Below are 27765 nucleotides of genomic sequence, written 5' to 3'. Positions count from 1 at the left end.
ATTTGAAACTGTTTAATGGAACAACTATAATATAGAGATTGGAATATAGAGATTGTAATATAAATGTAATATAGAAATGCTTGTTTGATAGAACAAATGTATACCTACAACAATGTATACTTTCAACAAAATTTCTCTTTTACAATGACTTTTTACAATGTTCTTTCATTTTTCATACTGTTGGGTGGAACAGATGCAACATCAATTTGAGGTTGTAAATAAAGATGACTGCAACCCTGCTAGTTTTCAACAGAATTTGTTTTTAAATGTCTGTTTCACAAAGATACTTTTTTCTTTGTTTTTTTTTATCGAATGGCTTAATCCTCGAACCCTAAATTACATTTTTAAATTGGATAAAAAAATTTTAAAGGAGTCCTAATATGCGCTTAAAATGCAATTGAGTTTCGAAGAAACAATCTGATATTTTTTATAATGGTAGATAGGTTTTTCATAACTTGTTAATTTATAAAGTTCACAACTGAGTTCGCGCCATTTTTTTTTTAATTTTTAAAACTTAAAATTGCGGGAACACCCCATTTTCTCTGTAAGTTCTTTTGTTGTTTAATGCGAAATATCGTGCAAAAGCTTGTACAATCGCTTTTCATCGATTTTCTTTTTTAAACAAAACTTCCCATTTTAAACTTGGCATATTAATCCCAGGCGATTCTTTCATCTATTCACACACAGCACAAATGTCACGAGCAACTTTTGTGGTCTTAGAACCTCAATTAAAAGCAGTAGGAAGAAGACGTCGAAAATGCTTATTTATCTCATCATGACGTTCAATTTTAATTCTAAAATTATCATAAACTCAAAGAAACAAAAAACATAGAATTCGGTAGAACGTTTTCTTTTGAATGATCTAAAACATAATGCCAAAAACATTTTATGACACGCGAAATGTTAAAATTTAAAGAAAGGCTGGGAATTTAGCTAATATTTTTACTAGCTACGAGTAAGTTTAGTGCTGAATTTAATTTAACCGATTTTTTAACGAAGGTTAATGCTTAAAATCTTGCTCTTGAAATTTTAATTTTCGAAGATTGAAAATATATTAAAATGCCATATTGAAAAGAAAAATGGAAAAAAAAGTCATATATTATGAAAAGCAAATATGACTCCTATTAATATACAGTGGAAAATAGCTCTAGCCTATTTAAGCGCTTCTAGTATTTTATATTACACTTATATTGTATCTTATACAGAATCAAATCTGCTATGAAGAACAAAAATGGTACAGTATTTCTGTCCCGATAATTTAGAACTTCGCTTTGGAATTGGCAACTAGTATTTAAAAAAATTTGTTTCGGTTTTCTCATATTGTCACAGTAATGTTACAATACTTTTTCATTTAAATCAGTTCATCTAATTATTTTAAATCCTTATTTACTCGTAGTTTTATAGCAGTTTAGTTTATTCTCAGCGAAATATTCAAACGATTTTTCTTAATAAAGGGAATATTCTCAATTTAAACGTTAAATACAATGAATAATATTTTCTTGTCTCATGAAATTTAATTTTCTTTCGGAAAAGAATCTTGTCTTTTACCAACATGTCTTTCTTTGGTTTAGAGGTCTTTATATATATACACTTTTTTTCTTCGATATGGCTTTGGTCCATATCGAGGAAATTTTCCTTTTATTAGACCTTTTTTTATTTCTATTTTAGTGCAAGCATGAATTCTGAATTAATGATTCTTAATCATAATGTATAGTAAAAATAACATCACTGACTCTTATATGTTTCTCATCTTACTGTAGTTGTAAGTTTTAGTGTTATTGTATAGCAAAAATGTTGTCGGCTACTTTTTCCAGAGCAGATCGCAGTCAAAATTGGGGTGTAAAATCTCTCCGAATATGATTTAGAACAATCCGAAAATTTCTGGGAAGGAACACTTTATTCCGGGTTTACACCAAATCTAGCATTTATATAGGATTTAAAGAGTAATTTAAATCTGAATGCTTGAAATTGAATAATCTTGCACCAAATTCAAACTCATTCTCACAAAACGAGAATTATTTTCTCTTCTGAAAACGCTGATGTGTTGGCGCTCTCATTTTTGTCGCCAGAAGTTAGTGTTGGTAGTCGAGAATTAGTTGGCGAGATTTTGTTGTTGTTGGTGATTTGATCAAATGATTTGTTGTTCGTCGCCAAAATAAATATGTATGCTTTTAATTGTGTAATAAGGATCATTATATTTTATTTTTTAAATCTTTGTGAACTGTATTATGTATGTAATTTAACGTGCATAATTTTTATCAGCTTCTGTCCTGTTCGAGTTTGTGTTTATGTTATCTCTGTGCTATTCGTCTGTTTGACTTACGAACTAATTTTATTTTGAAAACTAGTGTAGATATCATTCTAAATTAATGATTCTTACTTTATAGCGTATTGCAACACTACGTTTATTGACTCTTCGGTGTTTCTTATTTTAGTATAATTTTATATTTTAGTGCCATTGAATGCAAAAAAATGGTGGTCGTTTTTTTACACCAATATTAGTGTAATTGAATATTCTTAGTGTAGTGGTACGCCAATTTGCTGTAAAGTAGTTGCCACCATTTATGGTGTTAAGATACACAATTTTTTTACAGTGTGTAAAAAAACATTGGTGCAGTGAAACATAAATTCCAAAAGTTATGTATGGCGTTTCACCACATCGTTTTGACACTGGCGTTCCACTACCACAATTTTTGGCGTTCAGACACACAAATATTTTTTACAGTGCTCGAAAGCTGCTTGTATCCGACCCAATTTTGAAACGATAATTACTAACTTCTCTTGGAAGTGAATGCAGCAGGTGCGCGATACATTTTTACCATCATGTCGCTGGTCTCAAGATTCTAGAGACTTAATCTCTATGACTTCTATGGCTAACAATTGAGAGAACATTGCGATGCAATTTTACTATCATGTCGCTGGTCTCAAGACTCTAGAGACTTAATCTCTATGACTTCTATGGCTAACAATTGAGGGAGCATTGCGATACATTTTTCCTATCATGTCGCTGGTCTCAAGACTCTAGAGACTTAATCTCTATGACTTCTATGGATAATAATAGGCTATTGAGGTAAATCTTTACTTAAAAATACTTAGAGTCTGGGTTGGGAAAATTGTAATATGATTAATGCGTGCAATTCACAGCGTAGATAAAGACATGTAGTTAATATAATATACATTTAACATTATTTAATGATTTTTGTAGAATTGATCGTTTATAAACTTTTAATTCTCAATAAAGACGAAAAAAAACTCCTTTCAAATAAAATCTAGTCAAACCCAATAAAACGTACTATGGGGATACCAGCAAGTGACGTAGTGAGGGTATCTCGATCCTAATTGGATGTTGAACGTGGCATTTGTTTACGTTGGCAACTGTTCTTTCCATTCTATTTCGAGTAAGCCACGCCCGTCAAATATCAATTATCTTAAGTGACACATTCTAAATTCTTCCACAAAGATTCTTCCTTTAAGATTTCAATTCTTTCACTATATATTTACACGAAGACTTAACACAAAGACTGATTATGCATTAATTATGCATCGAAGTTTCCAGATACACAGAATGATAATATATTACGTTTACAATAAAATACCTAAACAAATAATAAATCTAAGTTAAGCAAAAAAGATAGACAAGAAAGAATTATATTTCAACTTATTCAATGTTTGATACGGCTTTGTATTTAATAACCTTATCGTTAATTAACATTTTGACTTATGTAGAGAAACTTAGCCCGATTTTAATACGCCATTTTGACATTCGCTGACATCGTAGGTCACGTGTGTGCGTATGGGAGGTCTTCTTCTTAAAATGCAAGTATCTAATTATAGTTTTATTCCTTAATTGAAGAATATTTTAAAATCTTCAAATACCAGGGGTAATTTTATGATGTAAATTAGTAAATAGAAAGCTAAGCAAATTTTTTTATAAAAATACATTCCTCGCCTATATTGAGATTTCTGTAATCCTGTTTTGTTACCCAAAATAGCGAAAAAGATGTACAGGAAAAAAGAAATTGTAACGATCTTTCTAAGACATTTATCAATTCTCACCATTCTTTGGCTGTCAGACAATCTTCAACAAAACTTTTCATTGGCGCGATAAGACAATAAGACTAATGGACTCTAAAATTATCCCCACAAAAGTTTATTTTTAGAAAGAAGAGGATAAAAAAAGTGAGATTGACGAATAAACTTGTACAGTTTTCCATTTGCCAAATGAAGACAATTTTATTTTCTTTCCCGTATATTTCACTAGAAAATGGAGCTCAGAAAACATCACCTTTTTTTTAAGGAATAGTTTATTTTACATTTTAGAAGAAAAGAATTTTTTTTTTTTTTTTTTTTTTTTTTTTTTTTTTTTTTTNTTTTTTTTTTTTTTAACAAATTGCTTCAAAATAATTTTTGTGTCGTGATGTAATTTTTTTTGTGGTTGCCAAAAAGCAGCACCGCAGTTGATCTCAAAATTAATATGAAAATAATTTTTAAAAAATAGTTCTTATTTGCAGTTTAGAATTTTGTATGAAAATGTTCCTTTTTATACACATTATTTTAAAAAAAATTCCTTGAAACAGTTGCAAATATTAGTCAGAAATAACATTTTGACAACGTAACATTGAATGAGTTGCTGTTCGACATTTGGATGAGTTGCTGCTTGATATTTGGATGAGTTGCTGTTTTGTGTTTGGATGAGTTGCTGTTTGGTATTTGAATGAGTTGCTGTTTGATGTGCTAAAAAACTCCTTAAAACAGTTGCAAATATTAGTCAGAAATAACATTTTGACAACGTAACATTGAATGAGTTGCTGTTCGACATTTGGATGAGTTGCTGTTTTGTGTTTGAATGAGTGGCTGCTCGGCGTTTGTATAAATAGCTGTTTAAAATTTTTTAGAACTTTATAAAATTAGACTATTTTGAGCAGCATTGAGTGAATTGTGGTATTGGCTCGATATTGAATCGATTATTTTATCAAAATTTTCTATCAGAAAGTTTAAACAGATAGAATTTCATATTAAAACTCATACTTTATATTTATCATTTAAATGATATTTTCAAACAGTTTCTGAAATGGGATCATAACTTTAGATTGTTGTCGATCACCTCTTCAAATGATAGTAAATATCTTTTTCCAATTCTCCTCCTGTCTGGCGTTCTTACAGTTTATCCAGTCGAGCTATTTTATCAAAGTTATTCTGTGGCACAAGACTACGTGACAGAGTATATGATCTCCTTAACCCGTTCCGGTGCATCAAAGTTTGATTGAAAATTTTAAGACAGGCAACGCATAAGCAACTGCAATCGAAAACAATGAATGTAAAGTAAAGATTTGTACTCGAGCTACATGTTGTTCAAAAAATAGTGGATGCTAAAAAACGGGGAAGTTTAGAAGCCAATAGTTTTAAGTTTTTAATGCGCTTTGTAATATTTCTTCAATAAATGTTTCACCAGAAAGGGTTGAATCTCTTTAAGTAAAAAATGTTTTGTGGCTCTAATGTTGTTACAATCTACTGGAATTAGATCTGACATGATTTAGTTTTTACCCCTTTAATATTTAAAAAGAATGTACAAAGTCAATCCCAAAAAAGGATCGCTTATTTATTTCTAAATCAGAGTTATTTCCGAATTTTCAAATAATTTAACCGCTTATTTCCAGTAATTTTTTAATAATTTTAAAAGTTAAACAGTTGTCTAGGTTTCTACATAATCGCTAAATCAAACAATGCATTTTTTGTCTGACCATGTACTACTATCTCTCCACCACATACCTGATAAGGCACTGAAAATCATTTTTCACTTCTCCATTGGATGAGAATTACCATGAGTCATATTCCCCACTTTTTACTGGAGAAAATAAAGGGTAGGTCAGATTAGAGAGATTTTGTACCAGCTGGAATCTCAATACACTGTGAAATGTTACTAAAACGATAAAATTCAAATGGGTTTTCAAAAACGGAAGGGAAAAAAATGTATATCAAACCGTCATTCAACCATAAGTTTCAATGCCCGCAACATCATACAGGGGTTGGATTAAAATAAAAAAAACTCATCTATACTGATTTTTCCTCTTAGCAACAAATGTTTTAATAACCGTCGTTGAACAGCTGACCCAATTTGGGTTTACGATTACTAATGTTCAACTCCGTGCCGTTGTAATTTTGAACCAATGCAGAAGACAAGGAAACTCTTTGCTCAAGTATTGGGAGAAACTTGACTTTCTGGAGGACTTTCTGATGGAACTAATCAGAAAATATATGGCAAAACTGTTGACACATTTATTAAGATCTGCATAAGCAATGTCAATTCCCCCATCCCCATTTAAATTTCGAATCTCCAAAACGAGCGTTGAAAGTTAATAGCGTCTTTCTAGCTTTAGCAATTTTGAACTCATTCTATAGGATTGCAGTATTTATATAAGAATGTTTTTTTTAATTATAATGGTATTGGAAAAGGAAATATGTTTTTAACGCTCATTTTGATCGATGCAAATTTTACATGGGTAAAAAGAACATCATTTTTAAAAACCTTCAAGCATGATATTTCTAATAATGTAAACAGTTTTGCCATGTAAATTCTGCCAAAGCATTTGTTGCTAAAAGAAATATTGTTTATATATGTAATATACATATTATATAATATAGAGTTAGTATAGAAGAGTTTCCATAATTTTGCACACCCCTGTACTTAGTATGGACCTGGCACCTCGTAACTGTGCTTTGAAAGTTTTTTCCAAATGGAACGAGTTTCATTTGATTCTTTGTTACGGCACATTCTATATCTCGTGACATTTAAAAGTAGTTTGAATCAATTACAACAATTAGTTTGAATTACATTTTCAACAGTACGGCAATCGTATACATCAGACAGTAATGCTATTTATTTTTTAATTTGATGAATATCGGAATGGTATAAGACAATTTAAAACCGCTGACACTAGTATACAGTTGCTGTAGCATACCCTCCAACTGCTACGGAATTTCCGTAGTTTCAGAAATCTTCTTTTCAGACGGTAGCAAAATTAATGTCTTAATATTTAAAAAAAAATAATTTTAGCGTAACTTGTCCACTATTACTTATAAAAGTGCAGGCCATATGGCTAGATTCTTAAGTTCTGATAAAAGTTTTATGAGAGATCCATTTGCTTAAAAATTTCTACTTTGCTTCGCTACCACTAGAAAGAATTATTTTCAAAATCCTCATAAGTTGGAGGGTATGCTGTAGTAGTTTTATTTACGTCGCACTAGAGCTGCACAATGGGCTATTGGCGATGGTCTGGGAAACATCACTGAAGATAATCCGAAGACACGCCATCACAATTTTGATCCTCTGCAGAGGGGGTGGCACTTCCTCGGTTGTTCAACGACCTGCGAGCGAAGTCGAGGGCTTTACGGTAGACCAGTTTAACGAGGACCAATACCGCACAGCCTCGGTCCCTTCGTCGACTGATCGAAGTGGTCACCCATACGCATACTGACCACAGCCAGTGATGTTTGACTTCGGTGTTCTACTGGTAACCGTGTCTTAACTACACGGCATTAGACAATCAAAAAACGATAGACACCAAAATGTTATTTTGAATTTTGTTTTTTATCGAGGTTGTTATGAGAAAACAGCAGACATTAAGATGTTAGCGTGAGTCTGGTTTTTATCGGGCATTAGACAATCATAATCTGCAGACAACAACATCGGTACCGTAAAAATTCAAATCAAAAACAGCAGAATTAGTTTCTGGTTGGTTGTTAACATTAAATAGTGGCCCACTTCCTAGAAATGAGAATAGCTATCTTTTTCCAATTTTCCTCTTCTGTCTGCTTTCGGTTCACTTTATTATCCCAGTGAAGGCATTTTGTCAAAGTAACTCTACGAGTCACCCGGAATAGTCTGAACGTCAAGCAAACAGGGCTATGCGCCTCTTGAGTGACGTCCACAGCAGTTGGTTGAAGGAGGGAGAAGCCGGAAGAGGGGGGTAAAACCAAGTTGGGAGTTGTCAAATATACAGAGCTGTCACTCCGGTTTCCCTCCCTGGAGAAGGGATGACATTTTCACTCATATCCAAAGTATTCTGCATAAGTTTTGCATGCAATTGGATGATTTGTTTGTGAAAATGTTTGCGAAATGGCTAGATTGCTATCTCAAATTAATTAGAGAAAAATTGCGTCATATTGCGATGTAAATAACTTACGCATTTAGTTTATGCAAAGCGTGGAAGAAGTAGTTTAACTTTTTATTTTTAGTGAACTCCCTTTGCGACAAGAGTTCTTTTATTGGAAATAACATTTTAATGTTTGCCTAGCGTCTTTTTAAAGAGACGATATTTTACTTCATAACCGTCGTTGAACAGCTGACCCAATTTTTGGGGTTTACGACTGCTCCATGGCCTCGTAATTTTGAACCCAATTTAGAAGACAAAAGAACTCTTGGATGAAGTGTTGGGAGAAATTTGCCACCGTGGAGGATTTTTTGATGGAACTTACCCACATTTACGTTACGTGGAGAGGAAGACCATGAAAACCTCCCACAGTTAGCCTGACGGTAAGAGGACTCTGACCCATAAGCCGTCTACCACTGAGGATATTTGACGTCAACACTGTGGTCGTTACAAGCTGGATGCGGAATTCGTATCAATCAGCCATCTCTTGGATTCGAACCCGGTTCACCTCATTGAAATACGAACGATCTATACCCTGAACCATCACGGCTCAATAATTTTATTGTATTATCCGGAAATAAAACCCTTTAAAAAACATAGCCACAAATGAGATAATGCCAAAAGTAAAACAATATCGCCTAACCTTTTGACTCAGAAATTTTATTAAACAACAATATATGAGCAGTGGTGGCTCAGAGGAAAGAGCACTCACCTCCCAATGAGGTGACCAGGGTTCGAATACCGGTGATGGTTAATTCAAATTATGCACCCGGCTCGTACAGACCGCGGTGCTGAAGTAAAATATCCTCAATGGTAAACGGATCATGGGTTAGAGTCCCCTTGCGTCAGACTAACCGTGGAAGATTTTCGTGGTCTTTTTCTCTCCATGTAACGCAAATGCGGGTTAGTTCCCTCAAAAAAGTCCTCCACGAAGGCACATTTCTCCCAAATCTTGATGCAGGAGTTCCCTTGTCTTCTGGATTGTATTCGAAATTACAATGCTACAGAGTTGGACATTGGTAGCCGTAAACTCAAATTTGGGTCAATGACGGTTATGAAACAACATTAAATATTTGGTTCTTTTGAAATATGCGACAGGTGACAGAAGTATTTTTCTTTCTTAAGGGAGAAGATCACTTGAACAATGATCACGCACGTTTGCTTGCAGATATAAGGCTAAAATTATGGTTAAATTAGGTTTACTTCTTCCTTTTTCTGTACTGATAGACATAAATAAAAATGTCTCCAATTTTTCCCTTTTTCAAATGATATAGTCTACTTAAATGGCAGGAAAGTGCTTTTCCTTCAAAAAATAGCGTCGTCGCAGAGCAAAGTTATTTATTTTGTTGTAGTAAACGCAAAATTTTGTTTTTATTTTTAATATTAGCATTTTGTCGGAGACATGGATATTTTATGTAATATACCGTTTACGTTACATTGAGCTTTTACTGTATTTGGTCGTTTCTATGCCTTTTACGTAACCTATATAATGTTTACAATGATTTTATCTAGATATCCGTAGCATTTGGTATTATCTATCTATAATATTTGGGGGTACAACAGTTATCTAAACTCTATTAGTTTTTGAAACAATAGAACTATAAAAATAATGGATCTATAGCCCCATTTCTTCTCAATTCTTAACTTATTTTACAATAAATACACAATTAAACAATTTCCAAATAATTTTATTTAAAACCTAAACGTTAAGATAAAACGCAAATATTATATAAACGGATTTATCGATGTAATGGACTTATCATAAGCATACTGTCTGCTACTTTTTTCAGTTAAATGCATCATGCGACGAATCGGATTTACCTATAACAGGATTTCGAATGTAACAGAACGTCAAATCCTTTAAATCGTATTGCACTAAACAACAAAAGCAAATTTTTGTTGTTTGTAAATTTTTTTTTCTTTGCTTTGCGATTATGTAACTCAATTGAGTGTGAAAAAAATGGAACTTTATTTTTAGGATGCAAAGTGCTTTTTAAGCTTATAATAAATAAAAGAGAAGAAATTTTTTAAAACATTTTTTAAATATTCCATTTTAAATTCTTCTTTTTTTTTCCCCTTCAAATCTCCTATTTCTTTAAATATTTCTTCTCAAAGATTTTTTTTTCTTCATAAATAGAACAAAAAGCAATTTTTTACAAGAGGGAGAAATATTGAAGAATGATGTTAGATATTGTCTTCATTCAGTGATTCGATACTGACGATAATACTTCTCATTTGCATTGCACTGAAACGGTCGTTGTAACTTTATTTCCCTCTGAATCTCTGTTTTTCATTCAGTGTTTGGGCGCTGATGGGAGATCTTCCTTACGGAACCGATTACAAAGTATGTTTGTTTATATGTTATCAGGAATACTAACTCCAGAATGGTAGAAAGGTTTATTTTTTAACATTTGATTCCTAGTTTAGTATATTTGATTTAGAAAAGATTTTCGCACCACTACGCACAAATATTTCAAACATATTTATGAATTGCCAAAGCAGGGGAGCCGTCCCCTCTGCAGAGGATCGAAATTGCGTTGGCATGTTTTCGGATCATCCGCAGGGATGTTTCCCAGACCGTCGTCAATAGCCCATTGTGCAGCTGTAGTGCGACGTAAATAAAGTACCTCTTACCTTAAAAACTGCCAATTATTTCTAGTTATTACGTGGTGAGGCAGCAAAAATATTTTCAGGATTATTCAAAATTCCGTAAATTTTTGCATCGAATTTTCTAGCACCATGTAACGCAAATATGGGATAGGTCCACCAAAAAGTCCTCCACGACGGCAAAATTTCTCCCAATACTTGATCCAGTAGTTCCCTTGTCTTCGAGATTGCGTTCAAAATTACAAGGCTACGTAATTCAACATTAGTAGTCGTAAACCTAAGAATTGGGTCAGCTGCTCAACTACGGTTATAAAATAAAATTACATATTTCTATCTATCGTGGATTTCAAACGTTGCAGGGAGCGTCAGTGCGGTACTTGGAATGTAAATATTTTGATCTGAAATTAACCGAAGTTATTTGACTGTGATTTTGTGATAGCTAATAATCGAAAATATCCAGTTTGTTAAAGCACAAATGTTCTACCACTTTTTCGCAAAAGCAGTTTTCTTGTCACTGCAAAACGTTGCATTTTCACACCCACAGCAGAGAATAGGTTTAAAGTCGCTGTGATTATCAAAACATTCAAAAAAACATTTGAAATTATGTCTGCACCACTAAAAATCCAGGTATTAAATTTGTATCAATCACCAGATAACGAACGAGAAAATTTTAGCTGAGAAAATTACATCGCCTCCAATAAAAGCAAACAAACTTTTGCGGAAGTTTTCTTTGCTCTTTTCTTCCCAGCTTATTTCTGAGAAAGCAATTCACGCGAGACAAGATACTTGCAAATGGCAATCAGCTTTTAACAGTCTCAAAGCGACAAAATAATCAGACGACGCGCAAATTTTTTTTTCTTCTCCTGCAAGAACAAATTATCGATGAAATGGTTGTCGACAAATTCCTTTATTTCGTCGAATGAGGAAGGGAGGAGAAGAATTTCATTGCACGTTCTCTCTATTGCAGTTAGCCTGGAATGTCGAGCCACAGACAATATGGCCTCCGTATCATAGAGAAATCTGCTACTGCGAAGTTAATATGATTTATAAAAAGAGTGTGCTCGCGTAATACAATGAGGAATTGGTGACATTTTCAATTAGCTAAACAGAAACTGGGAATGTGTTAAACTTTTCTGTTAAGGCGAAGACCGAAATAAAGAAGATTTGTAATGAAACACTCTTACATTCGAAATATCTACCTCCTGTTGCCAAAGAGACACAGAACTTTTATATTCTACCGGTTGGAATGCTAAGCCTAAGTTATTCCGCCATTTTTGTTTCGTTGTCGTTCTGAATTCTTCTTTAAGAAATATGTTCCTTATTGTAAAAGTGTTGTTATTTCACATTTTTAAAACATGCAATTTCTTTTAACTGTATCACATTTATTTCACAAGAAAAATAAAAGAACCACGATGATTGCTTTAAAATTTCACAAATGCATCTCCCGAATGAATGTTTTTATTTGCTTTTTTACTCAAAATTGTAAATTGCTTCATTAATTTACTGGGAGATAATTCACTTTTATTATAAACGATCTAAATATCTGTCCTGTTGTATACATTAATGAATATTAAATAATATAAAAAAATTTTTCGCTAAAATTAGCGCTTTCTTGTTATTTAGCGTTTTTCTTGTTATTTAGTTTTTAAGAAAGGGTTTTTTTAAAACGATATATAAAAGCTATGTTGCCATAGTGACAGTCACGTGTCAAGTTAACATGCAATCCCCTCTTTTACGCTTTCCTGTAAATACTTTTTGCAAGGCTGCCCTTTCTACGATTTTTTCGAAAAATTCTTCTTCGGTAACTAAGTTTATGCTTTAATGTACGATTCTTTGTTTTGTAAATTTGATTTAAAGTCATTTTCCACTCCATTATATGTAAATGATTTAAAAGTTTTTATGGAACGCCTTCTTATTCCTGTTGGTGAGTAGTTAACTGTTTCGCTTTGCAGTGGCAGTAGTAAACTGACATAAAAATTTCACAAATTTGCAGCATTTCTTTTGAACTTTTTCCAACGCTTTTACAAATATCATTAATTCAGTTATTGTTACCCATACATAAACAGGCTTGCGTGGTCACTGCAAAGAAGTCTTACCAAGTGGTGAAACAGATGGCAAATTAGAGAAGTACACGTGTATCACGAAGATGCGTACATGGTTACGATGGGATTTGAACCCACAACTTCAACGTTACAGAGCATTTAGAGCAGTGGTTACCAACTGGCGGCCCACGAACTAAATATATTAGTAGTCGTTTTTTTAGAATAATTTTGGTAAAAAATCTGTATAGGTTTAAAATACTTTTCTTTCGTTTTAAAAAAACTAATTTCTTCGTTTCTGTGAAATTTAAAGATACCAACGGTGCAAAAAAAATTTCTTTCTGATGTTTTGCATCCAAGAAAATATTTATTCAAGCCATTGCTAAGATTTGAGCCCGGTTCACCTCATTGGAAGGTGGAAAAAACCCTGAGCCACCGAGACTTAATTAAAAATATTAAATTTAAAAAAAAATATTTATTTTGTCAATGACTCAATACTGAAACCATCAATTCAAAAAATATTAATCTTCGTTAATTATTTCACAGGTTTCGCCTTCCACTAGAATCAACAAACATGTATCTTCAAATAATAGCCTGGATACTACTCTGCTACACTGTCACCAAGAGCGTGGCCTCAACTTCATTCCCCATCCCATCCGGCGGACACCACCTTCTGCTGCAACACTCACCTATAGCAGTCGCCCTGCCCCCCGTGGCAAGGCGCCAAATGGAGATGATGCCATCTCCAGCATCCGAAAGAGAGCCAACATGTTCAGAATTACGCGCCATGTGGCGACACATGAGGAGAATGGGGCGACAAATGGAGTTTACGAATGAAATTCCAAAGATGCAAGACCCTTTCACAGCTAGTGCCATGCGATTCGGCGGAGGTCGTAGGAGACCCAGCAAGTATCCAGACCCGAACCCGTATAGTGCGGCTAAGTCTTCCATCGCTAACAAAGAATCAGTCTTCCATAAGACGGACTCCTTCGTCCAAAACAAGGGTCAGTTTGGTTCTATTATGAATAACCAGAACGAGGTGTACCCTGTACAGAATAGGCTAGTAGACAATGCTCAGGACTCGCTCGGTTTCCACGAGTTTGATGATTATCAGGACATTATGAGTCCATCCTCGAGTTCCAGGAGGGTAAGTGGAAGGTTCTCGGACAGTGTCTTGCCAGAGGAATCTTTAGGGGTGTATGGAACTGTTGTACACACTCCAGAGGAAAGGGCGAGATTTAGAGCCAGGACGAGAAGGCCGCCGGATTACTTGTTTAATAGGTGAGTTAATTAAATTATGTGGGCTTAATTTTTAAAGCTGTTTCATAAAGATTCATCTGTTATATAGAATAATACTTTTTAGCTTAATATTTACAAAGCTGCAATGCAAGAGTTGTAAATCGTTCATTGACTTAAAAAATTATCATCGAGGTAGGAAAATTTCGCTAAATTAGCGATTGTTTTTTATAAAAGTTTTATAACTTTTGAATGTATGAGAACTTTTTAAGTCCAAATACTTCTTTATGGCGCGATAGAATTCTTAAGTATAAAATAAAGCTTTGATTTAAGTTTTAAGATGCTCAAAAAGTGAACTTTATCTTCTTGGTCAAAAAGAATCGAAAAGCACAACACATTTAACTCTAACCTCGTTAGCAGTGACAAATTGATTAAGCTCGAATGTGATGCTCGACTTTAATTACTCTTCTGATTTACACATGGGTTTGCCCACTACTTCCAGCATCAGAAAGCCTCTACACGGTTTTTTACAAGTAGTCTGTGCAGACTATTTAAAAAGTGGACCAGTTGTGCGCATAAACCCAAATTCTATTTCAAAAGTAATTGAGAGAAATTTATCACATGTATTTGAGAATTGAATCTGTAGTGGTTGGCAAGTAAAATAGACAAACCAATCATATTCAAAAATTAAACAAATTTTTAGACACATATTTGCTACCACTTTCTTATTTTTACTAGATTTTCTGTTAAATGCTTCTGTTATAAACTTGTTTACCCTCATAGTGATCTTATCGGACTACCAACAAAAAACCGTGTGGAGGCTTTTAGTTATAGGAGGCGTTGGTTTGCATCAGCATGATACATGCTTTTAAAATCCTGGTCGAAAATGACGACAAAAAGTATACACGTTGAATGCCGTAAACCACAGTCAACCATAAATTTCCTACCACACTAAATATCAGATGATATTATATTACCGGCGTGGAACAGCCGACTCGGTTCTGAGCTTACGAATATCACTTCTCATCAGCCTTGTAATTTTGAGACCAATCCAGAAGACAAGGGAATTCCTGGATCAAGCATTGGGGCGAACTGGCCTTCGTGGAGGATTGTTTGATAGAATCAACCAGTATTTTCGTCACACGGAGAAAAAAAATAATCACACAAACCTCCCACGGTAAGATAATTCTAACCCATGATCCATCTATCACTGAGGATATTTTATGTCAGCTTGGAACAGATTTCGTATCCTTTTGCCAACGCTGAGATTCGAACCTTGTTCACCTCGTTGAGAGGGGAACTCTCTATACCCTAAGCCACTACGGCTCCCTCTCTAAATATTAAATTTTTTTATGTCTTAATGTTTAGCGACAATTTTATTTAGTGATATGCAGGTATTATATGGCTAGTGTGCAGTCAATGAGTTTTGCTTTGTAAAGCGTTAGAGATTGTGTCCGTTTTTTTTAACCATTGTAAGGGCTCCGAGGTGAAGGTGTTAATATATAAACAAGGAAGGAAAAAAAACGCTAGTGAAATCTGACAAATCATAATAGAGATGTATAAAATCTCTTAACTTGTTTTAATTGCTGAAGGAATAGACAATTATCAAAAGAAATTTCCTCTATCAATAAAATAGGTATCAATAATGATGTCTTGTACATCCTTCCTCAATGGTGATTAGTCATATTTCCGATAGCATTTTTTTTATCTTATTTATGCCTGCGATCTACATAATCTGGGACTTTTTTGTCATTATCTTTCAAAACGATACTAATAATACAGGGTTATTCATAATTCCCACCGGGGTTTCGAAGCGTTATAGTAAAAAAAAGAAGACGAATATGAAAAAAAGAAACATGTGAAATTATTCCGAAACTATTCAAGTTTTACTTACATACATTACAGGTGTTCTATGTGTGAACCCTTGNTTCTTTTTTTTTATTATAACGCTTCGAAACCCCGGAGGGAATTATGAATAACCCTGCGTATATGAGGGTTTTTTTCTATAGTATCTTGTCAGTTTCTTGTAGGTTTAACCCGACGTTTTGTTTTAAAGATACGTTTGAAGCTTTTTTAGAAAATAAATATAAATATTTAAAAAGAAAATTATGGATGTTTTAATTTTTGACAAGTATCAATTATTTGTTATTTTTTGGAACATACTAAAAATGCTTTTGCACTCTAAAATCATATTTTGTTTGAAGATGGATGTTTCAAATTTTTGGAGTAACAGAAAATGTTATGCTTTGGAATAAACAATTATAATCTTACTTCGAATGAAACTATCTAAAAATGTCGAAATTTATTAATTTTTTTAGAACGGAAAAACTGTCAACTACCGTAAGACCATACATATGGTATACTACCATAGGATCAATATTATAACTCTGAATCTGTGTCACATCGTTGAATCAAAAATTATAAAAAAAAACATTAAAAAAATATTAAATAAAATCGCAATAATTTATTAACTTACGGTAGTATTATCACAAGATTACGAACGAAATATAGTCTGATGTGAATCTTGAGTGTAATGAGACAGCAGTTGTGTCTTCAATATCACAACATTTTGTTTATTTCTAAATGATGTTCTCAACTTTCCCCAACGAAAAGATTTAACATATTTAACCGTTTGCTTCTGGTGTGCCATGTTCTACCATCGCATGTGGTCCAGATGTTGTACCAGCCGTAAGGAAAATGTTAAACGTTTTTGGCATTTCCTAGCATCCATGCTTCAATTTTTTAAGTATACTATTTTGTTCTTCACTATGTCTAGAAAAAAAGCATTAAGTATAAAAAAGTATAAAGTATTAATCAATCTGCAGTGGTAATTAATCAATCAATTTAATTATTTGTTATCTATAATTGTTGAAATGCTTTTTTATTCTTAGTAATTCACATTATCTTATATTACGATTGTTATTTCTTGTAACATCCCTCATTACATTTTATCAGATTGCAACTTCTCCAAAAAATGAATTACAACTGTTATAGATTAAAATTAGTAAAAAGTGGCTGACAAGATTTCATAAAAGTTGAAGCAAATTAGTCTCTATAGCTGCAGCTTCCATTTTAAAAAAAAATTACGACCAACGATTGTAATACTGATTACATATATCATGTATCATTCATGTTCGTTGTAATCATGAATGGGTAATTTCTTGGAAAAAAACAGACCGGAAACGAAGTAGTATTGCTATTATTTTTCAGTAAGGATCGTAGAAATTTCAAAAACGCATTTTTACGTTGATGTGTTAAAATATTTCTTTTTTCATACAACAAAAAGTTTTCACTTAGAAATAATTTTTCAGCTGGTTTTACAATTCATTAAATATTAATAAGTTACACGATTACCTTTTTTTGAGCCGATTTTGACCAAAAAATTTATTTTCCCGTTTTTTATATTAAAAAAAAAGTGAACTTTTCTCTTTCTAAAATCGTATGAATTTTGTTTCTACGTCAAATCGAAGAGCAGTTATTGAAAAAAAAAACTTTATTTTGGATATTACATTAATAATTTTGATGTTTTTGTTCTTTTTCTCAAAACTAAATTTTCAAATATTTCGCTTCATTTTAAATGCAATATCTGAAAAAGTGTTTGTTCGAATTATTTAAAATTTTGCATAAATGTTTTCTCTAGATATGTCTAGAGAGTAGACTACGGATTAGTTAAATTATTTTATATTTTTCAGCCGAAAAGAAAATAACTAATAGCAGTTTTTCGGCCTTTTTTGCCAAATAAGCCCAGATCATTGCTATAAAATATCTAAATATTAATTTTTTGTCCATTATGTTCGAATTACATAACATTTATTTAAATGACTTTTGTTACAAATGATTTAATTGAATTGACAAAATTTATTTAAATGACTTTAAATGACTAGAGAATTGACTACGGACTAGTAGATTAATAGCTAAAATAAAAATAACTAATTGTAATTTTTAGCCTTTCTTACAAACTAATTTTCAATATTTGCAGTAAAATATATAAATATTAATATTATGTCTATTACATTCGAATTACTTAAAATTTAGTTTAAATGTTTTTCGTAATTTAAGTCTAGAGAATAGACTACGGACTAGTTGATTAAACTTATTTTATATTTTACAGTTGAAATAAAAATAACTAATTGCAATTTTTCAGCCTTTTTGATAAATGAGCCTAGATCATTGTTTTAAAATATCTAAATATTACATAATGTCAATTATGTTCGAATTATTTAAAATTTTGCTTAATGTTTTTGTTACGTAAGTCTAGAGAATACACTAACTAGTTGATTAACAGCTGAAATAAAATTAACTAATTGCAATTTTCAGCCTTTCTTACAAAATAATTTTCGATATTTGCAGTAAAATATCTAAATATTAATATAATATCGAACGTGAAGTATATTCCTTAAGTTGAGTCCTTACGGGTATTATAAAGCAAGAATAACGAAAAAATGAGAAATATAAAAAAAGCTACGGGATTTTGAAAGATTTTGGATCTTTTTTTCTTTTTTTAACCCAGTTTTCAGGCATATTTTCGAATTTTTTTTAAATATTATTTTGTGTTCATACCATGTTTTAGTGGTGTGAATACATGATGTAAATCAGGGGTCTGTTTAGAAGAAATTTGAGTCCGTTAACGGACCCTTCACAAAATATCTTTTTCTAAAAACGGACCCTTCACAAAATAATTTATCTTTCAATCGGACCCTTCACAAATTTGTTTATTTTCATCATTTTTTTGTTAATCGAATAAACCCTTCCCAGAAAGGGGGGAGGGAAGAAAGACAGATGAAAACAAGCTAAATTTTGTCTTCGGCAGACGCTTCTTCCTTTATTCGTCCGAAATGAATATTCTGCTTTCAGCAGTATAGGCTAAATACCAAATATTTATATGTTTGCATCGCTAATTAAATAGCAGCAATTGCTTTTTATTTTTTAAAATTTAATTTTTTAAATTATAATTTTACAGTGTTGCGAGCATAATCTTGTATATCTTTACAATTTAAAAACTCCTTGAAAAAGTTTTTTTTTGCGATAACTGACCCTATTTGCACAAATTCACAAAAGCTGACCCTAGTTGAAAGAATGTGACTTAACGTTTATTTAATATTCGCAAATTACGAGTAATTTTTTCACAATTTTACAAAAACGGACCTTGTACAAAATGGCTGAACAGACCCCTGTGTAAATACATACATAAATCTAAATAAAATAAAACTTCTAAATTAAGAATTTCAAAATTTTCCCACCGAAGGTACTCGAGTACCTTAAATTATGTCTTGGTTATTAAACGATTTTAACTAGAATATTAGAAATGATAGATAACTGTGAAATAATAAAATTCCAACACATTAGCATGACATTAGAGTTACTCGCTAGACAACAATAATCTTAATTCCTATTCTGACGCGTTTGTTGGTTTGTTTTGTAACGAGATTTGCAAGTTACCAACTTGCAGAGAGCTTTTAATAATCCTTGCATAAATGATCAAAAACATAATTATTTCCGAGAACACAACCGCAGCAACTAATTGCGACACATTATTACCGCATTTCAGACTGACAGCCATGGTTTCGGTCGGCAACATTGTTATTCGGAGAATTGAATTGTTGAAACGGTTTTCGCGACAGTTGCACTTTCTCGTTTATCAGTTAGAACTCAAAAAGTTTGCGTTCGCAATTAATCATGTTTATAGATGCTAACGAGTATTGAAAAACTAAACAATTTATAAAACAGTCTCAAACAATATTTTTATGTGCACCGTATACTATATTTTTAGGTCATCATGTAAACTTACAGTAATTTAAAACAGATATTGAATACTTAGTATTTCGCATTTAAATATATGAAGGGTGTTTACTGACAGTTTTCAAAAATTTATTACAGGAAAAAATTTTAATTTATTATTTTATTTCTAGAATTTTGCTTAATTTATTCAGTATCTATCTAATATTTGGGAATAATTTTGGTTTCATTTTATACATTGAAATGCATTCTATAATAAAATTCTGAAAATTAAAGTTTTGCAAGTATATTTAAAACTTGAACTTCGTAAAGCTTTGAAAAAGTTTTAAAGATAAATATCACACTTTATGTTTGTTAACTAAGTTCAAAAGAAAACATTTCAATGAAAATAAAACAATTTTAAAAAAAATTAATTACTTAATAAACAAGAAAGTTCCAGACATAATTATCATGGAATTAAAGTTGAAAAAAATCATTTTTTGCAACAAATTCATGTGGCAGGGTTAAAATGTTTCATTTTTTGTCTTCTTTTTTTTAATGGCGGGCACTTGAGGGTTGTCTCACTGGCCACAAAAATGCCAGAACTGCTACTCTCTTCTCTTTACCCAGTGGGCAACTGTGGCGAGGCCACGGTGGTGGAGCAGCGCCACCCGCGTCACACAACCACAAACCAGTTTATAGGGCGGGTCACATTCACACAATCACAAACAAAGGAGAAAGGACGTAGAACACAGAGAGAAGGAAACATCCATGCCCTGAGCAGGGTTCGAACCCGTGACCAGAGGCTCCGCAGTCATTCACGCTAACCACTCGGCCACCAGGGCGGCAGGGTTAAAATGTTTTCTTCCTGATATTAGTTTAAAAAGGTTTTCGATATATGAAGCGGCAGACAGTAAACATAGGTATCAAAAATTTTTTTAAAAAAATAAATAAAAATTGTTGAAAAACATCGCAATTTTTTAAAATCTTTACAGAATGAAAACACAGTTATAATATTTCTGTAGTCTTCAAAAGTTGCTATAATCACGTCTTATAATATGATTTTCGATTACTTTTATTTCATGTAATCAAATCATTTACTATCGACTGAGTCATCCGTCGTACGGTTTAAAACAAAAACCTGGAATTTTGGGAAGGAAAATATAGGCCTTCTCATGACGTTCTTTTCACAAATAAAAAAAAAACAAGCAAAAAATTGGTGTTCTAAAAACATTGTAGCTCATAATGTGGACAAGCTTTTCTTAATTTCGGAAATACAGTTAACGGAATGTGGACCAACAGGCCCAAATCGCACTTTTGAAAGTTATATTTTCTTTGAATCTGTATATTTTAACAGTGAGAAATTAATATACGTTGCATATTATACGGTGATCGTGTTAATTTTTTTTATAGAATTAGAAGTTATGAATATTCGTATATTTTTTTAATTTATAAATGACTGATCACCAAAAGTAGTTTATATATGAAAAATACCTGAATTATAAAAGTGTTAGCTTTGTCGTTCTTTAGATTATAAATAACAGAAAAGTTATCTATAATCTTAAGAACGATAAAAGTATATAAGTAACAGAAAGAAAAATTCTATATTCATATAGATTTTTTCTTTCTATAACCAACCGCTTTAATTTTAAATAAGGGTTAACTTGAACTCCTTAATGTAAATATTTACATCATTCATGTATTATGGTAGACTAAACTATTTTGTAACTGTGAAATTAACCCTTATTAACACATTCTGACTTACAAATACATTGAATGGTAGATGAGGATGAAATGGTAGATGAGGATGAAATGGTAGATGAGGTACATTAAATGGTAGATGAGGAAATCTGTTAATAAATTAAAATTAAGCGGATTTTGTTTACTAGTACTTATAAAGAATTTAAGCAGATGTATAAAATGTCATATAATCTTAACAGTTATGTTCAGAAAAATTCTCTAAAAAAATTCTATACATTTAAAAAAGTGTCATAAACCTCAAAAGTTGGAAGGTAGGCAAATAATGGTACACTGTCGCTTTTTTTTTAAATTTTTGGAAAAAAGGTACCGTTTTTTTAAAAGGACACTTAGGATAGTCATGTGATTATGGTTAAAAATAAATGAAATAATTAAAGACTGGTTGTAAAAATGTAATCAACTAAGCACAGATATTTCTCTATTTATGTACTATTTTCACAACTTAATTGATCTAATAACCTAAGTGAATTTTGAATTAATTAAACAAACAAGAAAAAAACAATTTAGAAATAAATTAGAGAACGTGCCAATAATTTAGAAAACAGAGATGAAAATGAAAGTCTAATAACATTTTTAAAAAATTTCTTGTTTTAATGGATAAAATTTCAAACACTCTGTTCAAAAATGTATTACGCCAAGATTTTTTCGTTTTTAAGTTCTTCAAATTAATGAGATGTTTCGTTAACAGTCATTAAATTGAAATAATTTCTAAACATAAATAATCAAACGAAGTCGGTTAACGCTATTGATATTTTTTATTTATTTTCGATTCAAGCACGATGAAAAAAGATTTCTGTAAATTGCAATTAATCATTAATTAGTTTTTGAGATACAAATTTAATTACATCACATAGTTTTCAAATTAATTCCGAAGAAGTTTAGAGAAAACGTTGTTGATTTTTATTTTCTAATTATAAGAATATTAAATTTATCGAATTACAGATAAATCGAAGAATGCAACATTCCTAAATAATATTGAAGACAAAAATAGCATCTTTACATTAATTAAATCCATTTATTAAATAAAAATTTTTAACTCAAGGAAATGGTCCGAAAAGGTTTTGGTTTACATTTTGTTTGTGCTAAAGGTTGTTTCAGGTAAAAAGGAAAAGTTGTTTGCAAACAAAATGTTGTATCAAGTTGAAAGGAAATATTGTTTAAATTGAAAAGGAAATGTGGTTTAAAGTGAAAATGAAATGTTATATGAAGTGAGCAGGAAATTTTGTTTAAAAAGTGAAAGGGAAATGTTTCAAGTGAAAACGAAATGTTATAGCATGTAAAAAGGAAATGTTGTTTCAATTGGAAGCGAAATGTTGAATCAAATGAAAAGGAAATGTTGTTTCAAATGAAAAGGAAATGTTTTTTTTTTAAATGAAAGGGAAATGTTATTCCATGCGAAAAAGAAATATTTACAGAAACTAGAAACCTAAATTATTATTTGGAAATTTTGTCAGAATACAAAGCTTAACTTTTATTCTATTCTAGAAGTAAAATTTATATTAAATAATCTCTACTAAACCTTTAGGTATTCATATGCTCCATTTTGGGAAAGATATCCCAATTTCGGAAAAATTTCGTTTTTTTTTATGAAAATATGAGTGGTAAATAAAATTCAAAATGTTTTTTTAAAAAAACAATCTCTTTTAACTCCTTTGGTGTTAATTTTAGATCTTATTAATCATATTTCTTAAAAATAAAATAAAAATTGGTAACCATGGACGTTGTTGCGAGGTATGATTGGGTATTTTTTACCCATAAATATTTCAGAGAAATAAAATTATTATTGAAATTATTATTATAGAATTATTATTGATTTAAACTCATAAAAGTTAAAACGAGGAAGAAATTAATATGTTTGCAAATGTTTAGCAAATTTAGAATATTTTTTTTCATGGGTGAAACTTAGAGAACTTGTGTGACTGTCTATTTTAATTTCGTCCACCTTAAATATTGCATGACAGCGTTGCCCATGGAGATTATGAGATATAATTTACAAAAAATAATTTCGATTAACCCATTGGACGCTTATTTTCTCATATTGAGAACAAAAGATAAAGATTAGATGCTTATTTATACTTTCTTAGCATGCATTACTCAAAATTAGGAATTTTGCTTCGATGTAATATGTAATTAATATAACTCTCTCTGTGTGTGTATATATATATATATATATATATATATATATATATANTGCAAATTTGTTTTACACGTCATGTGACTTTGCAGTTATAAAAGTGAGGCGCCTTGTCTGAGCTGTCAGTGTTCTGAGTCGACAATGTCTGTTACCATGCGTGACCGTGCTTTACTCGTGAAATGTTACTATGAATGCGACAGCAATGAACGGAGGGCTTTACAAAAGTTCCGTACTGTAAGAGGAAAACGCCGAGGTCCAATGACACAGCAAGGTTTACGGAAAATGATGGCAAAATTTCAAGCCACAGGTTTGTTATCTGTTGCACCAGTTATTTCGTTTAACCTTATTGCATACAGCGCCATTCACCGCTGGTGGTGAATTTTTGAACTTTTTTTTTTTTTTTAAACTAAAATCCCATAACCTCTTATAGACATTTACCAAGTTTGATGACATTTGGTCGGGTAGTTTTATTTTTATAGCCATTTCAAAGTGGAACTTTAATTATAAAGACCCTATATATATATATACACTCTATTAAAATTGGTATGAAAGGGAGAATTAAATTTTTAAGAGGCCGATACGAAGTTAATGATATGCTAAGAACTTTGTGTTTCATATTAATAACTTTAAACAACGTTAAAAGAATTTAGATTTTGTAATGTAGATGCACCTTTTTTTTCTTGTTTAAACTTGTTTGTAATTTCCTCCCGACTCTATGTGTTGCTCCATTTCTTCTGAATTTAAATACAGGAAAAAGTTCTTTATTTTAGAAACAAAACTAAAGCATTTTTATGATTATGTCATATTTGTTTTTAGCTCTTTTCACGTTATTTAACTTTATTCATATTAATAATATAAGGATTCAGACTCACATGGATTGACTTTAAAACCGGTATCAATTTTGTTATAAAACATATTGAAATTTTTTTAGAATTAGCTTCTTCAGCAGAATAATAATTGCAAATCCTTCTTCTTCATCCTCCTATATATTTATCTACGTGCTTGGCACCGTGTACTGCCTTTTTCTCACCCATTTTAACCTGTTGCCTACGGCTGGTACAACATGTGAGCCACATTTGATGGTATAACATGGTACAACGTAAGCAAAGGATTAAACCCTAAACCTTCGGATCTATATTTGTTCATTTAGAATTAATGAAATCATCTGTTAATTATGAACCTAATTAATTACATTGTTATATTAATAGTAGTACAGTTTTTTTTTTTAATTTTCCCTAGTGCACACGAAACTAGATTATACAGTCAAATGCTTCTTATAACAGCAAACGTTTTGGAAGATATTACGTGGCTAAAAATTTGGCAAAATTTTAGATGATGCGTAAAAAAATGCGTGAAGCTTTTTCTAAATAATTTTAATTTAAAAATAAGATCGATTTAAAATTTGGACCCATTTAAAATTTGAATCGTCCAAAATGAGGAGAGGGAGTTATTAACTTTTTCCTAACTTTAATACCTGCAATTCTGAGATTATTATGATGGATTGCAATATTCTTATTAGAATGCTTTTTAAAAAAATTAGATAGTAATAAAAAAAGGGAATAAAGTATATAACTTTCTAGTATAGAGTAAAGAAATAATGTTTACATACAGTTAATATAGAAGTTTTTACGTTTTTTTGTCTAACTCCTGTATCAACATAATTACTATTATAACTCTCCTCTTGTATTAACTCCTGTATTAACTATTATAACTCTCAGAAAAATAATTGCAATATTCGATCCGATTAAGTTGCAGAAATATTTCTGAAAGTATTTTAATATACACGAGATAAATTAGAAGATTTGTTCGGATATAGCCAAAAGCTCTTACATAAGTATAGCATTCCTTTATGTAATAAGGGATAAACATTACGCATAGTTTTCTCCTACTGCATTTTATCGGTATAAGAACAATTTTTTACTTACATAAATACAATTGTTAAGGAAAATGCGATAATGTATAAATTTCTTTCAAAAAAATATTTTTTTTATCATGACTACGAATGCTTTTGATACACTTTTCCTCTTATAAGTCCGATAATAGCACATTTCGTTAATCGGCTTAAAGTATCATTCGTTTCGAAATTGAAGAATTAATCCTCGCCCCCGTTTACTTCTAAGAATATTTTTTTTAAAAATTGAATTACTTATAGAAATCAGAGTATTAGAGGAAATAAATAGTTCTTAAAATTATATTTAAAAGCTCTAATAATAATTATAAAAATATTATTAGAGACCATGGATTACTGGAAGTAATTAAAAGCTGTTTGCGGCGAAATGATGATGAATTTCAATAAATTTTTTTTTTAATTTTCGAGACAATCTCGTATATCTGGAGGCGTATTTTTAGTCTATATTCTATTTTAGTCTGATTTTTTTTTATTTCTTGCGATTCAAAATACTTTTATAAGTATTTGCAAAGCCAATAATGGTGAGCTTTGCTTAAAATTTTAGCTTAAAATATATTTTGAGACATTTTTGCCAAATAACTAAGCTTTCTTCATAAAGGTTCGATAATAGCACAGTTTAAAATATTGCGTGTTATGACATCATTATGGTATTTTTTGTTCTCATTAACTTCTAATATTAAATTACAAAAAAAAATTATTAAAATTGCTTAGGATATTTGAGTTACTACAAAGATATTTTTGTTTTAAAATTATAAACATTAATTATAATCAAAAAACAGTAAAGTGACTAATGTAGAAAACTTAGTGACTAATATAAGAATTACCACTTCTTTTAACTTAGAAATTCGACTTCTTTTAACTTAGAAATTACGTTTTCTTTTAACTTAGAATTCCAGGTTAGTTATATTATAAAGTTTTATTATATTATAAGCAATTAAACATATGAAGCAGAATTTGCTTCTGAAGCTCATCCTTTTTTTGGCAATTACCATTCTTTAAACAACATAAAATTGATACATTATTTCTGTATTCTAAGCATATTATCTACAATCGTATTTTCTAATTGAATGTTGCTAAAATTTGCAAATTTTTGTAGTTCAATTAAAGGTTTTACTTGTATTATGAACAATTTAAAATATAAAAAAGTATTCACTTCTAAAGCTTCCATCCCTTGTTCGGCAATTATCCTTCTTTAAACAAAATAAAGTTGATTCATTATTTCTGTATTCCAAACATATTATCCACGATCGTATTTTCTAATTGAATGTTGTTAAAACTTAATTTTTGTAGTTCAACTAAAGGTTTTATTTGTATTATGAACAATTTAAAATATAAAAAAGTATTCACTTCTAAAGCTTCCATCCCTTTTCGGCAATTATCCTTCTTTAAACAACATAAAGTTGATGCATTATTTCTGTATTCCAAACATATTATCCACGATCGTATTTTCTAATTTAATAATATTAAAATTTGTACATTTTTTTAGTTTGACTAAAGGCCTTTACATACACGTGTCTAGTTCTGTCACTCAACACGAAAACATTTAAAACCCATAATACAATGTTTTTATATCATTTTTAAAATTCGTAAAATAATTTTGCTACTAATTGTAATCCGGATAAATATTATTGTGCTCACTGTTGATGGCCTCTCATAGTCCAGATCAGAGTGCAAAGTGCTAACATTCATGTAAAAGAACCGTAAATCATGTCTCTAACATATTTTCGTTAGTTTACGCTAGCATATTAATTGATTTTGTGGACCTAAGTGTTATTAATTTGAAAGATTTCTTCATTAACTGTAACAACTTAAGGACTTTATTCTACGGTCTATGGCAGAGCTGCCAACTTGGAAGTTCTAGCTCTCAACATTATTTAAAGTGGTAGTTAAATGATGATTGAACAAGCAGAAGTTTTAAACATTACTATATAGCTTAAAAACAATACCATTGGCTATGGCAACATTTCATGTACGTATTTCTTAAATATTAATAAATTGTAGTCGTTAAAATCTTTTTAAATCAAATGTTTAAACAGATATTCTGCAAGTACTTTATATATTTAGGAAAAATATCCAGCTTAACCTTTTCGCGCCGACTGTCACAAATACGTGACAGCATAAAACCGTATCAATCAGGGTAAAAATATAAAACTGGTAATCAAAGTAATTCTTTAGCAGTTTATTTGTGGGCGGAGTTATAATTGTTTGATTCATTTA

At 31.0% G+C, this 27765-nt stretch overlaps 1 protein-coding gene across 1 annotated transcript in view; it reads left to right on the top strand.

Moving 5' to 3' along the window:
* The window catches only part of LOC107454708 (uncharacterized), a 248392-nt gene that overhangs the window by 87624 nt on the left and 133003 nt on the right, over positions 1-27765 (top strand). Inside the window, exon 2 of the mRNA XM_043050141.2 lies at positions 13343-14077. Within this exon, the coding sequence (XP_042906075.1) occupies positions 13371-14077 (707 nt within the window). The 5' untranslated portion in view covers positions 13343-13370. The remainder of the gene's footprint in view (positions 1-13342; positions 14078-27765) is intronic.

The sequence above is a fragment of the Parasteatoda tepidariorum genome, chromosome 10, assembly GCF_043381705.1.
Source record: "Parasteatoda tepidariorum isolate YZ-2023 chromosome 10, CAS_Ptep_4.0, whole genome shotgun sequence".
Taxonomy (NCBI): Eukaryota; Metazoa; Arthropoda; class Arachnida; order Araneae; family Theridiidae; genus Parasteatoda; species Parasteatoda tepidariorum.
Note: the sequence above shows the minus strand (reverse complement) of the source record. Positions and strands in the feature narration are given on the sequence as shown.